General features: G+C 34.8%; 1 protein-coding gene across 1 annotated transcript in view; it reads right to left on the minus strand.

Annotated features, from left to right (window-relative positions):
• mao (monoamine oxidase) overlaps positions 1 to 19,086 on the minus strand; it is a 57,517-nt gene that overhangs the window by 12,105 nt on the left and 26,326 nt on the right. Inside the window, exons 3-6 of the mRNA XM_056465560.1 lie at positions 18,392 to 18,529; positions 4,115 to 4,219; positions 2,996 to 3,087; positions 2,741 to 2,882 (exon numbers count right to left, since the gene is read on the minus strand). Coding sequence (XP_056321535.1) covers positions 2,741 to 2,882; positions 2,996 to 3,087; positions 4,115 to 4,219; positions 18,392 to 18,529 — 477 coding nt within the window. The remainder of the gene's footprint in view (positions 1 to 2,740; positions 2,883 to 2,995; positions 3,088 to 4,114; positions 4,220 to 18,391; positions 18,530 to 19,086) is intronic.

A 19,086-nucleotide genomic window follows, 5' to 3' on the forward strand; every position in this document is an offset into this window, starting at 1 on the left:
GTACATTTTTCAGTGCTATATGTAAAACTGCATCAAATGTAAAATGGTTGATCAGTTTAACACTCATTTACACAGATATTCACATTTTGATAAGGACTGCAATTCTTAAATTCACCAATAGGGGTCTCTGTGTAATAACGAAAAGAGCTTTATGACTGAGTTGTATAATATTGGCCACCATGCACATACCTTTATCAGACAAGCTACGAATATCAAGCAGGTTAAGGAACACAAAGAGGCTCTGAGAATTTATGACATTACACTAATCCTATAGGAAGTCTATCATAAAAGAAGGAACAGTTTATTATCATCTTAACATACAAAACTGTCCTTTGTGCATGTTATTTGTGCACCCTCAAATGACACATTTGCTAGGAGGCTCCTGCTATAAATGTGACCCAGATACAGTGGCCACTATTTTGGTATGTTACATAATCAGCTCTGTGTCACAGACATGGGGTAAGGTAAACTTCTACTCCTCTACTAATATTTACACTGGCTTTTGGTTACTTAGCGTATAATATGGGGTCTACTAATAAATGAACAAATGATCTTAACAGTTGCAAAATTATGTAGTTAATTTAGGCAAAGCTCAAAATACAAATATAACAAATTTACAACAAATTAAAAACATTCATAAAAGAGCAAATATACATTTAAAGTAAGTCTAAATCACATTTTAAAGGATATATTATATATAAAGATATAATGTTAACACTATGACCAACAGTTAAAAAAAAGTTGTATAATAATGTGTTTATTGCGAATTAAAGCACAACTCTTTTCTACTTATTAGATATTTAATATTTTATTTATTTATTTTATTTCAAGTTTTTTATTGTTTGATTCTGACAAAATAATACAAACACATATTACAAATGATCACTGGTAGGCCTACTAAATGTAAAGCCAGGATGTATACAGCGGTTACTATGGACAAAAGTACAATATTAAAAAGAAACCTGGTGAGTAATTTTAAATTCTCTTTAAATTTTAAAGTCGTCCCACACTGGGATACATACGGGGACCCCTGCTTTGTCCTCATTATGTCATTTGTAAACTAAACGTTCATACAAAGCTGTTTTAGTCATTATATTGGCCCATTCTTTTAAGGTATTTAATATTTTAAATATATACAGTGGCCAGTATTGAACACGTCATGTTTTTTGCTGGGAATAATCTTTCTAACGAAGCTGTTGACATGGAATTGAACAAGATTTTGGTAAAAACCCAAACAATACAAACTTTAAAATAAAATTTAAAAAAAATCGTTATGTGTGATAACAATGGAATGACACAAGTAGAAAGTACTAAACTACTGAAATGTGCTTAATACTTTATATAAAAGGCTTTATTGGTGAGTATAAAGACGCCTCTCATATAGAGAATGAAGTTAAATGCATTGCTCAAGTGTGATTTTTTTCAACACAATCTCATGGCAATTCGAAAACTTTTTCATTTAGTGGCTAATTCGTATGAATTTGTACGATCTCATGCATACAATTTAGTATGACTTGCTTATCCCCCAATGACGGTAGGGTTTAGGGGCAGAGATTAGTGACATGCCTCCTTTTTAAAATTGTAAATTTTCGCACAACTGAACTCGTACAAATTCATATGAATTAGTCACTAAACTGACAAAATGTAAAATCGCTACGTTTCCTCGTGAGATCAGGCTGGATTTTTTTCACAGATATCAACATAGTGTAAAAATCTTAATGGTTCTGTGGGTCTCGTAAATCAAGTCTGATCTTTATTATGTATTTTCTATTGAATTCAAGTCAGGTGATTGGCTGGGCCATTAATGTTCACTTACACTGAGGAAGTGCAGAGGGTTGCTGAATAACTTTTGAAAGATTTCAGCTGCTGTCTGGTCTTTCCATGCCTATCTAAACCTCCCTTTCTTCATGTGTTCAATACTTTTTTCTTGTGTCATTTCATGTTTTTACAGATAACTAATTTGTTTTGTTTTCTTTGCATATATGGGCTTATTTAGTTGTTACCAACATCCAGTAGATATTTCAAGTCAAATGGTCCCTTAGAATATGTTTTCTGAGAAAAATTGTGTGTTCAATACTTATTTCCCCCGCTGTCTCATCTCTGCCGTAAATCTCTTAAAAACAAAACTGGTTGGTCTAAAGAAATCAGTTAGGAGAAATTTAAGACAAAAATTGAAAAAGAAGCGACAAACAATCACAAACTTCAAACATACCACAACATTTATGCAGCTTAAACATCTTTTTTATCAGTGAACTTTACCTTAAATTAAATGTACTCTTTTTCTTCATGACAGCAATTAATTTCTTTTTCCTCCACATCTCGCCTTGCCTTCCAGCAAGAGCCATTTTGAAAGCTGTGGTTAACTAAATTAGGGGTGAGGACTGAACGGCGACAATGAATATCGGACTTGGCAGGAACATTGGATTGAACAGCTACAGCTTGATTTATATCACCATTTCTACCACCTGCTGTCCTGGACTGCCAATATCATCCAAGACACACAGGGCGATAAAGCCTCTATCTTTCTCTTGCTCTCCCACTGACATTAATTATACTGTAAACACAAGCAAGCACTGCTGCAGTGAAGAAGCCAAAGAGATGCACACAAACACTGTGCAAATGTGAATGTCGTGGCATTTCAATGTTTGTTGTATAATTACCAGTTTTTTAAAAAGAAAAATAATCAACAAGATAACCAAATGTTAGCTAAAAACAGATGTATGAAGACTGGTAAATGTACCTGTCCTCCATTGGTGGTAGAGAAGATTCTCATTGTGCCGCCGCACTGCTTGACGTACCAAAGAAACCACAGAGCCGAAACCTCATGGGGTTCGGAGGTCACGTTCACGTTGACGAACAGAGTGGCAAAGCGGCGAGCCGACCTGCAAGCAACCCGTCAGCAAAGATATGTGTCATTATGCTCAATATTTCATAAAAACTCTGATATTTAATTGATAATTAAAATTAATAATTATAATTGATTCATTGTCTGTACCTGGTCCAGCAGATCTTGTCAAAGAGCTGCTGCATGGTCATCTTGTCCCATTCTTCAGCATGTGGGGCTCTCCATGGAGCTTCTTTAGGAATCTAAAGTGCACATTTGCTATCAGACACTCTGTCTGTTCATCCACTGTGGTTAATTCTGATCCTGTATCCTTATATTAATAATTCCATTAATGATTCTTAGGCCTGGTTTCACAGACTGTGGGCTATTAGGGCTTAGAATTGTGCATTGGAAAAACATTACTGTTGTCCATCTAGAGACATCGCAAAGATACTTATATATTTAAGTCAGTCAGTTCAAGTCTTACATTTTAGTCTGAGACTAGGCTTAAGCGTTGTCTATCAAACTGGAGGATAGTATGTTTAAGAAATATAAATGAGGTCATACTTACTAAAAATGTTTTATAAACGCCTGTTTAAATGTGTATATTGTTTCAAATTAAACAATTTACTAAGCAATTAAAAACAAAAATGTGGTCAATTATTTCATTCATTATTTAAAAATGCTACTAACAAAATACATTATCTCAGGAATAACCAGTTCCATTTACAGTAGGTCTCATTTACCTTAAAATCGACTCAAAAATTGAACTGCTTGAGCTGAATGTGTTTGATTCACTAAAATAACTGACTCCTACGAGTCATTAGTTTAAAAAACTCTACTAATCTAGTCATACTGTAGTCATACTGAGTGTGATGTAGTCCTACATTGATTGTGTTGTACAAGTTTGATTCACTAATAAAATTCGACTCATGAGTCATTAGATCAGTTTGATTCACAAAAACAAAAATTGACTAATAAAGAGTCATACATTCAGTAATAGGACTACACTTGCTTTCACTACTAGTATTGACACCATTCATTCTTGGTCAGAACTATTGTTCAATAAACATTATCAGAAAATCTGATCTTCATCTTTTCTTCATCATCTGGTAATGTAGATGTTGGACTGAAGCATATGACGTTCATTTACAATATATGCATATATGGGCTTATTTGGTTGTTACCAACAAGTCAAAAGCAACTTGTTCAATAAACATTGCCAAGAATTCTGATGTAGGGCAACAGTTGACTTTGTTTTAAACACAGCTAAATGAAAATGTCATTTACCTCCATTCCCATCTTATCCATTGTCCTCCAGAGGTTGTTGTAGTCCATGTAGGCGAAAGGGTTCCACATAGGAGGGAAAGACCCTTTGAATGGATAAGACTTCCCCTGGGAAGCAAGAAACAATGTAAGAAAGCTACTAGCTTATCACCAAATAATGAAAATGATTATTTTGTCATTGTTGACGTAATGTCTTTATCATAACCACCATGACTTCATTATCATTAGAAGTGTAACCAGTCTGGAATGGAAAACTGTTTTCTCTGCCTAAAATATACGTAACTGCATTTTCGCCTGGCTTGCAGTTAATGGAGCGCCTTTACTGTTTGTATTAATAGAAGATCAGAAACAACTTGACCTTATTAAAAAAAAACTGACAATAATCTTTATATATGTGCTCATTTGGGGTAGAATATACTATATGAGAACAATAATAGAGACCCTATAAATAGACGTAACCGATAACGGCTAATGCAATAAAAAGAAAATTCATAATCACAGATAATGACAATATTGGTCTTTGGCAAACAGCAGCTATATGACACAAGCTGTTCACACATCGCTTGCTTCGCACAGTAGTGGAAACGCTTAGTCAGTATGATCATTCTCTGAAGCTGGCCAATGGGGCAACTATGGGCAGACATTACTTCATACCTGGACCAATCTGTTGCCGTGGGGCTCTTAAATGAGCACCACTGGGCTGATTGATTAATAATTGACCACACATCAAAGATGAAGTACAATGTTTTAATATGCCATTCTTCAAGCCACTAAAGATTGCTGAAGCCATAATGAAATTGAAGTCCCTGATAAAGAAGAGTTTAGAATGACAGTCGAAAACAGACTAAAGGTCATTGAAAGAGGCAACCTTGTCAAAACTGCTGACAAAATCAAAGACCTGTCACCTAGAAGGATTCTCACGCAGCGCTGGGTTTGATGTCCAGTGCTCACTTCCAAGCGATTTGTTGCGTCATGATGATTTGTGCACTTTTTTAAGCACACAGCTTTTGAACACCCTGTCATTTTATTGCTCGATGAAAATGCATGAAGAGAACTAGAGTGGTTTTTGAGTAGGACTAGATGCACTTAGTAGGACAGACAAATTATTGACCGCTTCGAATGACAAACCTCTGCAAAACATTTGTTAGCAACACACAGACTTTTTATTTTTTTGGAGCAGGAACTATGCTACAGTAGTTCTGGCACACTGTGTATCGTAAATAAAAGTACAACTTGACCAAAATATGCAACTCAGCAGCTCAGTGATACAGTGTTCACCTGGTGCTCTATTGTATATGTAAGGGATAATCAACAGCTTGCCGTGTGTGAAGGATTTAATGCATGACGTGTAGGTGAATGATCAGAGGCGGATTTAGTGATTTGGGGGCTCTAATTCTGGCCACTGGGCCTGAAGGTTCTAAAATGCACCTTTTGTACTTTAATTTAATTTGAATTGGTTTATTTAGCTGTTTTTATTCTTATATCACTCAATCTCCTTTTCTACATTTTGCTTAATGCAAAATAACAATAACAACAAGTAAAGCATCTTGTATAACTCATTCATTCATTCATTAATTTTCTTTTCTGTTTAGTCCCTTTATCTGGGGTCGCCACAGCGGAATGAACCGCCAACTTATGCAGCATATGCTTTACCCAGCGGAGGCCCTTCCAGCCGCAACCCATCTCTGGGAAACATCCACCCATACACTCTCATTCACACACTTACACTATGGACAATTTTAGCTTACCCAATTCACCTGTACCGCATGTCTTTGGACTTGTGGGTGAAACCGGAGCACCCTGAGGAAACCCACGCAAATGCGGGGAGAACATACAAACTCCACACAGAAATGCCAACTGACCCAGCTCAAACCAGCGAACTTCTTGTTGTGAGGCGACAGCACTACCTACTGCACCACCACGTCGCCATCTTGTAAAACCTTTTAAAATTATTTGCTTTCTTAAAATGGATTCACAACTAAAAATGATATATAACTATTTCGTTTTTAAAACTAAACCCTTACCTAATTTAACTGCTGGACTGCTCAATGACTGAGGGTGGGGGACACATTTGCGATGTAATAAAGATTAAACTTATTTTACAAAATATAATGTTATATATAATTTCTAGTATAATTTATACTTCTAGGTATTTTTGAGGCGGGGTCTTCAGATTTCCCGAGGTCATAAGCGGCCGCTTACCTTGCTTATTGGTTAAATCTGCCCCTGCAAAGGACCACACAACGTGCTAGTTGGGTGGGGTCGCCTCTGTGAATGTCCGACATTACATAAACTTACATGTATAAATATATGTAACCTTACTATATTCACGCTTGGAAAACGCTTAGAGCATGATTTAATGGCATTAATGATGAGTATTTTTCTAGTTTTGTGAATTTCCGGTCCACCATTATCCATCCTCATTTGTTTCCTGTGCAGCGAGTTGCTGTGCTAACTACAAATGTTTGAGAGAAGCCCATTTCAAATTGTGATCAAAACTGACTGGAAGTCCCTTTAAGGCAAGTCATTTCTCTCAGCAGCCATCTTTGAAATGCCTCTCGGGCAGTACGCTTGGGCATTCTGTTTAAAAAGGGAAACATCAAATTCTCCAAAATTGCTTGTCAAGCTTACAATTAAATTCCATATTAGGAATCACCAAAAAAAATAAAACAACAACTGTCTCTTTAGTTTCATTTCTAAACGTTCTAATCACACAAAATCTGCAGAAACACGTCTGGTCTGAGCCTCTCTCCTAGAGAATCGTCAGTCTATAGTGATCGCTGATTGGCTCCTGTACTAGAAGGCGGGGCTTCATTGGCCATATTGACCGTTACACTTTTCACCGTTCAAAACTATACGAGTGACACGTCTTGCATATTAGACTTTGCTGGAACTACCTGTGCATTTCAACAAAAATAATGCACACCCTCCAGCCAATCAGAATCAAGAATTTCAACAGATCATGGAATAATTTGTATGAAATGTGGAAAATATTCAGCATCAACATTGTGATGTTTGCGTTAGTAAGTGTACATTTAAATAAATTAATAGAAAATGACATTTACAGTTTAAGGCAAAATCATTAGCCCTCCTGTGAAATTTGTATTATTTTCTAAATATTTCCCAAGTGATGTTTAACAGAGCAAGGAGATTTTCACAGCATTTCCTATTCTTCTTCTTTGTGAAAGTCTTTGTGTTTTTTGTAAAATGTGTTTTTTTCATTTGTTGGTCAATATTGTTGGCTACTTTAATAATTTTTTTTCACCCTAAGAATTTTTTACAAAAAAAGTAATTGTTTAGAAAAATTCGAAAGCCAAGTTAACCCAATTAACCTAGTTATGCCTTTAAATAGCACTTTAAGCTGAATAATAATACCTTACAAAACATCTAGTAAAATAATATGCACTGTAATTATGGCAAAGACTAATTAATTTAGCTATTAGAAATTAGTTATTAAAACTATTACATTTAAAAAATGTGTTTAAGCAAAATAACTTTTAAAGTATTTGAAAAAGATTGAAAATTTTACAGAAGGGCTAATAATTTTGCCTTTAACTTCATATTCTTGGGAATTTTGTATTGATAGAGCTATAAATAGTATTACTGTCTTTACTACAGTACAGGAATTAAAAGAACATCCTTAAAAAAAGAGCAGGCATGATGCCTCATGATGTCTCTCTAACAATTACCCATCTATCTTACTATAATCATATTTGTGGTCTAAGGTTGGGTTTAAAAAAAATAAAAATAATTTCTTCATTTTCAATTCATGATCTTTTACTGTATTTCTTAGCCAACTAACACTATAGGAAAGCATGTTCAGCTTAAAAAGGGACCATGACATTTCCATTTCATTTGCGAGGCTGCCAGACCAATGCAGCAAAGGACAGTGAATTGCCCAGCATCGAGCAACAGGTCTGTTCCCATGGAGACAGAAAGATGGAGTGCATCTCTTATGATCTCCTGCTTTCAGCCTGAGCAGAGAAAGCCACGCTACTATGCACGCTAACCTCATGCTGCTCCACATCCATGCCACCGCTTACAAGCAATAACATAAGACCACATCCTGCCCACTGCAAATGCATCATCCTCTTAAGCAGCATTCTGTTTGTATAAAAGTGGAAAAACATTCTTTTAAAAACAACAGAACTTGTGCACAATGTTTTTGGATTGATATTTGCTTAACATTAACAAACAGAACTTTTTAATTTTAATTAGTATAAATACTCTAGTCTTCATCCATGTTAAATACCATACATATATATACATATATATATATATATATATATATATATATATATATATATATATATATATATACACACATACATACATGCATACATACATGCATACATACATACATGCATACATACATACATACATACATATATACATGAATGGCCCTTTTCAAATCAATCTATAGATTTTAGATGATGTTTAGGTCTGGGGACTGGGATGGCCATTCTAGATCATTGTATCATGTCTGAGCATGAATAGATCTGGAAATGTGCTTTGGGTTGACCTTTACTCTGACAAGGTTTCCAGTACATGTGCTTTCCGGCACACATCCGCACAGCATGATGAACCCTCCACCATATTTTACAGTAGGGAGCATGTTCTTCTCCTGGAATGCTGTTCTTTTTCCGTCATGCAAAGACCCTATGGTTGTGGCATCTGTCCACACTATATTTTTCCAAAATGATTCAGGATTGTCCAGATCAGCCTTTGCACACCTCAAATGACTCTTGTTGTTTTCTGCATCACCATCCATTGAGCAGTGAGTGTGCTAGACTGTGGATGTACAATGACATTTCTAGCAGCAAGACAGTCCTGGAGCTTTTCTAAACATTTCTAACCATTCTTTGCCTTTGCTTTACAGATATTTTTCTTGACCTACCACCTCTTTCCTTCACAAGAACTGTTCCTGTGGCCTTACTGTGTGTATTTCTGACTGTGAAGACAGAGACTTTAAACCTTTGTGATAGCTTTTTGCATCCTTCTCCTCATTCATGTTAGTGAATTATCTTTTTTATACCGTTTATCTGTTTTTGGGTCATTAGGAAGTTCTTGTGAGGTTCCCATGTTGCTACTTTCTGGTTCACAATAAGGAGAAGTACAACTAGCAATTAGCTGGGTTAAATATCCTTTTTCATGATTGGTTGCACCTGTGTTGGATTAAGGTTCACTGAGTCATTCATATCAATTTTGTGTGATCAATTTTCATATCAATATATAGATTTTGTCATCAATTTTCAGCATTAAGTGATTACAGGTTGTGAAATCCACACAAATGAGAGGGTGCCTAAACTTTTGCACAGCCTGATACTGCAATCTCAATACTGCTACACTACTGATTTCTGTCTGAAAAAGATGACATTATCTACCTTTCTCTAGAAACTGAATTGCATATTACTGTGATCTTCTCTTATAAAGAAAGAGCACATTATTATGCAGAAACAGAGGGGTGCCCAAACTTTTGCATAAAAGTGTATGTGGTTTATTATTATTGCAAAGAAACCACTAATATAAATGAACAGTAATGTAAACACTGTATTAATTTTTAATAACTCTCCCCTTGCACAACTTTAAACCATAATAATATTGATATGCTAAGGCTGCCTGAAAGTACAGGGTTGCTCACGTACCAAGGCAGAGGAAACTGGGTCTGGCCTTTAGGATTACAGCTACAGAAAAGCTGATTACACGGGCGCCTTGGCTGCATGCTCACCTTAATTATAAAATGTTCTGCTCATTGTAAGGCCCTTATTGGCTAATACTGGCTCAAGGCCAATGTGTGATTGCTAAGTAACAGGTGATACTATAAAAGCGGTTGTAAAACTTTCAACAAATCGCGCAGGCGTAGATGCGATCGAGAACATGAAGGGCTGATAAAACTGATCTACAATCCTCTTATATAATACTACACACAGTTCGGAGGAAAGTAGAAAGTCTTCAGATAACATTCAGGATGAACTCAAAAGGTGAATTACTTTACTATGACTGGAGTCAACACAGCTCAGATTGTAAAAGATTAATTTCATTGTTCTGTGACAAAGCATACAGTAAATGTGATAGTGAGTTATATTGGCTATTCTGCAAAATTTTGCAGGCCAAAAGATTAACAATGGCAAAATTAGTTAGTTAACATGATGAATCTGCAAATTTGGCATAATCCTAACTAGAACACTGCATTGGGAAATCATCAGTCTCACGTGAAATTCCAGATTGCCTTGTACTCCTGATAAAACAACAGGATTTTTTCTTTTTAAAGGGCATCTATGATGAAAATCAACTTTTGTTAGCTGTTTGGACAGAACTGTGTGTATGTACAGTGTGTCCACAGTTATATTGGAGTGAAACACAAGTCTCTTTTTAAAAAATGTCCTGACGTTAAAATTGGAGCCAAACCCCAGTGATTTTGAGGCCCACCGCAACGTGACGTAGGAGTGTGGTTTTCCCCGCCCACCGAATTGATTGACAGGCGCCATGTCTCCATAAAAACATGTATACACATGTCCACAGAACATTTTTTTGCAAATAAACTTGGATTAAAATATTTGTTACAACTATCTGTCATTTTTATAAGTTTTATAAGTTTAAACATTTTAAAAAGAGCATGTTTGTAATGAAGACAGCAAAATTGCTATGTAATTCTTAAGCGTTATAATCATCACTACAGCATGGTGTCAGTAAACGGGCACATATGTGTGTGTACTGCAAATAGCATTTGTGTGAGACTTATCATTTCACAAAGGCTTGAATAAACTCCACAACAAATACTCGAAATGAACTTTATTTTTGGTATTTTTGACTGAATTAGATGTATTGCAGCTTCATAGATGTCTCTCTCTCTATCACTGACTGCTGTTTATCTAATCGTAGGAGAAGCAGACACTCACATGGGCCAGTGGGTGGGGAGAAGCAGCTCATTTGCATTTAAAGCCGCAGGTTACAAAAACAGCTACTGTACTCAGACACCAAAATGGGTGGGTTTTGATGAGTATTTTGAGCTGAATCTTTACAGACACATATTGGAGACAACAAAGCCGTAACTTACATCTTGTAAAAGAGGTAAAATAGGTGTCCTTTAAGGAAAATTTGGCAGGTAAGAGTAAACACGAGCGCACCTTCAGCTAGTAAATGTACTCTAGCTTTATTAAAGTGCCCAGACACATGAGTATTTTACATTTTGTCAATTTAGTGGCTAATTCGTACGAATTCGTACGAGTTCAGTCGTACGAAAATGTACGATTTTAAAAAGGATGCGTGGCACCCAACCCCACCCCTAAACCCAACCGTCATTGGGTGATGAGCAAATCGTGCTATATTGTATGAATTAGATCATACGAATTGATACGAATAAGCCACTAAATCAAATGGATATAGCCTGGTTCAGATCATATTGCCTTCTCAATACAATCGATCTGCTCCAGAGTTCGTTTCAATTAGGCCGAGACCACCTATATCAGGCGTTCTCGGACCGATAGTTTTGGCGGGGATCCGAGCGCGATAGCTGGATTCCCATATGCCAAACGAACCGCGCAAACTGGGAAAACGCACCAGATTTCGAAACAAAAGTCTAGGTGTGCAAGCACGCTAAAAAGCAAGTCTGAACTGTCTGAAATGCCATGTCAACAATGCGATGTCATTATATAGGTTTAGAAACATCTGCATAAAGTCCATATATGAAAAACTTGTATCTGATAAAAAATTTAATAATACGATAAAAAGCTAATGAATATTATCTACTAGTCTCTAAAATATGTACCAAATGGTATACATACTATTCAAAACTGAACAGTATCTAAATGGATTTAAATGGTAGATCCCTACAGAAGTGAAGGCAGTAATAGAAACAACATATATGTTACAAGTTACACGTCACTATTAGTTAAAAGTCACTGTTAAAATAAGCCCTAGTATATAATGAATAAATACACAATACTAAAAAACATATATTGGAAAAATAATACAAAAAAATATTGGATTTAATAACTAAATACTAGTATCTACTGAATACTAATTAGTACATAATGAATATGTACTATCTATCGATCACCACTAGTATCTAATGAATAAGTACTAGTATCTTGAACTGGCAGTACCAGTATCTAATGAAAAGGTACTAGTAGCTAACAAAAAGCACTGGCTCATCATGAATAAGTACTCGTAGCATGAACACAGATGATAATATGTTTTGTAGATTAAAATGTAGAGGTCTGCTTTACAGTTATTGGACTTTAATTAGTTTGATCGATCACTAGCAAAAAACTCTTTCTGTAATGCAACATCTGTGTCACTCAACAGGGTAAAAAAACCTGATCTAATTTCTTTGGACTGAAGTGTTCTGGTTATGAAATGGGAAAGGAAACGCCCTGATCCTGAAGACAGAGGCAGATGGAGAGAAAGAGAATGTGTCCCCTCAATCCTGATAGCAATTGTCTTTTGATGAGGAGCGCTGCCATGGTAACCCACAGGGATGCTCCGATCATGAGATATAACGGCACAAGGAGAGAGGGGAATGTATACTAACACAAACGCATACAGACATCATTAATCATTAAGACTGACACCTTCACATTCATTCCATTTAAATCAAAACATGTACAAAAAGCAGCCTGTGGCAAGACAGAGCATAATGAAAAAGCAAAAATGAAAGGTGATGCTGCATAGCTCTTAGCTTTGTGCCTCTGACCAGCATTTGTCCTTCAGATGAAGATGCATTCCTTAAAAATGAATATCAGATATGTGTTTAGAACCATTTTCTTCTTGTTCTGTCTGCATTTTGGTGCATTCTGACAAAATCAGCTGGTTTGGTACTGATTTTGAGAATGATTGCACTGTCAATCCACACAAACCAAGGGTCAAGAATTAAAGATATTGTTTTATGGAAATTATTATCTCCCAGCAGTAAACAACAAAAATAAATTTAAATAAAAGGGCATTTCTGCATTTATAAAAACTCTTCAAAAGCTGAGATCAGTAAGACTTCATTTTTTAAATAAAATATAAAAAAATGTATTCTGCAAAATTACATTAAACTAAAAGTAAAAGCACTTAAATGATATAATGCATTATAATGCACCTATTGTCACAGTCACCAGCGATCTAACACATGCAGATTGCAGAAGAACTACAAATCTTCCAGCAAAAGAACTACATATCCAGTCACACACCTGGCCTAGATCCCCATGATTGCGAAAAGACACAGCTGAAGTTGTTCAGGACTAATTACACAGACTATTTATACACCTCTCAAAAACACACACATTGCGGAGTCTTGTTAAATAGTATTGTGAACATTATGACACGTTTTTCTTGCTTTGTCTTGTTTCTGACCCTTGCTTTATTTTGATTGTTCATGTTGCGTGCTGCCTGCCTGTTGACCATCCGCCTATTTTATGAACATGACTCTGGATTGCCTGTATACATCTGTTTGCCCCTGTGTTGACTGTTGCTTGCTTGACCATTCTCAATAAACCTGCATTTGGATCCACACCTCCCTTGTCAGCGTCCACTTCACTTTACACCTATAATTCCTTCTATTTTAAATAATCAACAAAACAGCAAAACTAATTATAATATAATATAATATAATATAATATAATATAATATAATATAATATAATATAATATAATATAATAAATTATAATATAATATAACATAATATAATATAACATAATATAATATAATAAATTATAATATAATAAATTATAATATAATATAATATAATATAATATAATATAATATAATATAATATAATATAATATAATATAATAAATTATAATATAACATAATATAATATAACATAATATAATATAACATAATATAATATAATATAATATAACATAATATAACATAATATAATATAACATAATATAATATAATATAATATAATATAATATAATATAATATAATATAACATAATATAATATAATATAATATAATACAATATAATATAACATAATATAATATAATATAATATAATATAATATAATATAATATAATATAATAAATTATAATATAACATAATATAATATAACATAATATAATATAACATAATATAATATAATATAATAAATTATAATATAACATAATATAATATAACATAATATAATATAACATAATATAACATAATATAATATAACATAATATAATATAACATAATATAATATAATATAATATAATATAATATAATATAATATAACATAATATAATATAATATAATATAATATAATATAATATAATATAATATAATATAATATAATATAATATAATATAATATAACTGGCTAGCTCTCTACAACTCTCACATGGTCGCCCACTGAAGCTAAGCAGGGTTGCGCCTGGTCAGTACCTGGAGACCACTTGGGAAAGTTAGGTTGCACTCAACCTGCAGTCTGTGTCGGTCCTAACGCCCCAGTATAGTGAAGGGGACTCTATACTGCTCAGTGTGCACCGTCTTTCGAATGAGACATCAAACTAAGATCCCAGGATGTCCTTGAAAGAGAGTAGGGGTTTAACTCAAGCATTCATGGCTTCCTAACCATCCCCATATGATAACTGGCTTCATCACTCTGTCTCCTCTCCACCAAGTGTGTGGTCAGCCGGTGTGTGGTGTGCGGTCTGGCACAATATGACTGCCGTTGCATCATCCAGGTGGATGCTGCACACTGGTGGGTGATGAGGAGATTCCCCCCAAAAATATGTAAAGCACTTTAAGTCTCCAGAAAAGCGCTTTATAAAATGTAAGGAATTATTATGATATAATATAATATAATATAATATAATATAATATAATATAATACAGGTGTGTTTAATTAGGGATAAATCTAAACTGTCCAGAGCTGGGGCCCTCTAGGAACTGAGTTTGACACCTGTGCTAGGTTAGGTCACCACCAGTGTGCAGCATCCACCTGGATGATGCAACGGCAGCCATATTGTGCCATTTCAATGTGGTAATGTCATTGGTCCATAAACATTTCCTGCTTGTTGTCAAACTAATTCATAACTGTAACAAGAGGCAATTTAATCATGCCTTCACATTAAAACAGCTATCATAACATTATTCTCAATATGTAGACCTTTTTGCATTCTTGGAAGCTATGGAAATTAAAAATGGAAAACAGGAAATACGTAAGGACCGTAGTTATTGTTTACATCCATCAAAAAGGTCTGTAATATAATACAATTTGACATATAATATAATATAATATAATATAATATAATATAATATAATATAATATAATATAATATAATCATTAGAAAGATTTCAGAAGGATGATTGGACTGATGATTATGTTAATGGATATTAGAAATGAATCGTTTTAATCGCAGGACTACATTACATGTAAGCACATATTGCTTTTAATGACCAAGTAAAACAATACGAGTTACTATATGACCTGCATTATGATAGCGCACAAGTCATTTAAACCACTTTAATGATCTTTTATGTTGCTTTTTTGAGCAATCCTCATTCATTATATCTGCACAGAAATAAGCAGCCATCACATTCCGCTAAACATCTCTTGTCTGACAACAGTTTGACCAACATCTTAAACAAGATTCTACTACTTTCTTAATCCTGTTTTTTAATATTAAGAGGATTTAGGATATTGAAGCCAAAAGCAAAGTGAAAGTTTCAAACCTGACAAACATTCAGCATTAACCAAAGCCACAGTTAGAATGTGGAAACAAAACGATGGGATGGGATGGTAAAGGATTATGGGAAACAAGCCAAAGGGCCTTTTTCCATGGCAACAAAAATCTGGCTTCAACCTGACGTGGAACACTCCAATGATTCCTCACCACGACCTTTCCCTGTATGTGTATGTGTGCTTCACCGATCTCCAAATCAAGCACCCTGTTGATCCACTTTAAAACCACCTTATGCATTCTTCTTATGAAATATGACCACAGAAAGCAGTAAAGCTCACATTATAAAGAGCAGCTCTAAGAATCCAATGATTTATCCTGGTAATAGCATGGTCAGTGCGGAGAAGAAGACAGAATCTACAGCCAAATCTAATAAGGTCATGCAGCGTGCATGTGCTAAGGGCAGTGATGCGTCTACTCAAATTGGATATGGGGCAGGAGGAGGGGAGGCTGGTGTCTTGAGTTCCGTCCTTCTTACCCACTCCAAGCATCTGAAACCATATTACAGACTTCCTTCAGGCAGCGATTAGCATCTCCAGCACACTAATGTGAAGGAGAGACTCTGTATTGAACGCTGTTCAGCTGAGCGCACTGGGCCTTGCTCTGACTTCCTGCGCATTTAGACATGGGAGTGCTCAAACAAAAGGCTGTATTATTAGCCAAAGCTCTGTTTTTTAGCTTTGAGAAGGGAATTTGAGGCAATGGGAAAAAATGGTTTGAAATTTTGTAGTAATTAGTTGCTATGTGTATAAAACATTATTAAGGGTTTACTATCCCATAACGAACCTCCTTGTTGACTGTATGTTTAAAAAAAAACAGGAGACCAAAAAAGGAGCAGTTTTGTGAAACAGAGTGACCACAGAGACTCATCCATTCACAAATAGTCAAAATGCAAAATGCTGGATATATAGATTAAATGATTTTATTCAGCGCCAACCTGAAGAGGTACAAGAGCAATTCCATGCAAAGGTCAACCTTGCCATGAAAAAAATATGTTTTCAGCAAAATAGCGAAACCCTTTCTAAGTTTAGGCTTGTATTAGTCAAAGTACTGTAAAAATACTGTAAATGTCTTTGTCAGTGTTTTGAAACAATTATATTTGATTTACCAAAGTCACACAAGTGTCAATTTCACATCTGACGCATCTATAACAGAGAGATGTCACATCCATAACAAAGTTTTTTCCTCATTAATGCAAAATAAAATAAACTCAATCATTTTGTTTTATAGTGAGCCAACTCTTATTCTTTTGATTAATATTGTTTCTTTTGGGTTGTGCAGTTGATGGATTCAGATTTCTGTCTTCCAACCGGTCTCAACGTTTATCCTTTTCTCAGTATCCCTTTTCTCATTACTTTATTATTATGATTATTTGAATCAGTATTTAATCTTGAAATGATTTTGACTAATGAATAAAGTTAACACATTGCTTAATATAGGAATGTTCAGTGCATTTGCCCATCTCTTTGAAACTCTATTTTCAGGAGCCGCCAAACCAGGTCAGAGGTCATGGAGACCTCGAGTGAGACTGAAGGGCTTGATGATTGAAAACAACTGCTTTCCTATGTGTTTTGCTATGTGTTAATACTGTCTAAAGTGATTTTGATATTATTATTATGTGTTAATTCTGTTTAAAGTGATTTGGATATTATTATTGTGTCAATTCTGTTTAAAGTGATTTTCCTTTTTATTCAAGATAGACTTTGTTTAGTGAGAATATTGCCTGAATGTAGATTATATCGGTTTTTAACCAGTTTTGTAAAGACGGCTGATAGTACACTTAGCCTTGGGTGAGAAACAGATAGTACTTTGGGTGTGTGTGTGTTCTATTCGATTGTAGATCCTTTTGCAGGTCTGAGGTCAGCTCTAAACAGTCTAGTAGATGTCTGACGTTTGTATGCTTGAGATATTGTTCAGAGTTGTACACACACACCCACGTGGAAATTATGTCTATCTGTGCTTTAACCAATCAGGTTAAAACACCTACAGGTATGTATGACGCAGGTAATGATGTTATGTGAGAATATAATTGTTGTTGTTCTGTGATTGTCAGCAGAGCGGCCTAGGAACTCATTGCAAGAGCTGAAGCTGGCTTCTGCTGATGAAAAGGCAAACTATCTTCAGTAAACTTTCCTTTTAATTGAATCTCGGACTCAGGCTCTTCTTCATCTGACAGCCTGGTCATTCTTTGGGTTCAAACTGTAAATTATCCCTACACAGTTTAATTCACACAATTTCTACAAAGTATGTTGTACAGTATACTGCAAACTTGCATCCATAATGCATGTGTCTTTTCCTCATTTAAAATATAAAAAATGTTTAAAGATTGATTTTTTTTTCGATAACTCTGTGGTTAAACATAAATAGATGTTTCAATATAATGTTAACAAATACTTTCTACATGAATTTATGTTTTGAGATTTTACTGCAAAAGTTACATCCATAACGCTGGAACTGCTCATAATGTCTGTTTAAGTGTGTCTTTCGTTGCAGTTTAATGCACACATAAACTGCATAATATAATGTAATATAATATAATATAATATAATATAATATAATATAATATAATATAATATAATAATGTGTGTATATCTTATTTGTGAGACTTATATGTGAGATTTACCTTCACATAATGAACTAGAGACTCCTCTTCGTTGACTTTGTATGTTTTCACCCCATACTGTTTGGCTATCCTCAGAATGCGGTTTTGAGTCGGTCCAATGTATGCTCCTCCCAGATCCACCCATTTGGCCTCCTTATTCTGAAATTACACAGGTGATATTGTTAGTAAAGTTCAGACAATCCACAAAAGGGTCAAAAGTGTTAGAATATTGGTCTCAAGACAGCAGATTCCCTTCTACATATAGGCAGCCTTCCACTATACAACTTGAAACTTGATTTTGCATGGTCACTAGTCAACATTTTGACTAGCTACATATATGCTTATCTCCAAAACTTTAACTGAGATGTGGTCTTTAACGGTATTCAAACTGTTCCTCTCCTGATAATATTAAAGGCTATTCCTGTTTTGACAACAAAGTGCCATAGTTTACCCTTCTGGCAGAGATCTGTAATTGAATACATGACTGAAAATTAAAAAAATATAATTAGTGTGTGGGATGTTAGCACTTGCAATGAAAGAAAGTTCAATAAAAGTGTGTAAAATTGACAAAAAAATCAAGCAATGTTTTGATAACTTTAAGACATCTTGCTAAGTGTTTGTGCTGGTAACTGCTGGTTAAGACAGTTAAAACAGTGAGCTGACTCCCCCCAAAAAGGTTAATATTGTTGTAAAAGTTCCATCAAAAGTGCTATTCA

This window comes from Danio aesculapii, chromosome 9 (assembly GCF_903798145.1).
Source record: "Danio aesculapii chromosome 9, fDanAes4.1, whole genome shotgun sequence".
Classification (NCBI taxonomy): domain Eukaryota; kingdom Metazoa; phylum Chordata; class Actinopteri; order Cypriniformes; family Danionidae; genus Danio; species Danio aesculapii.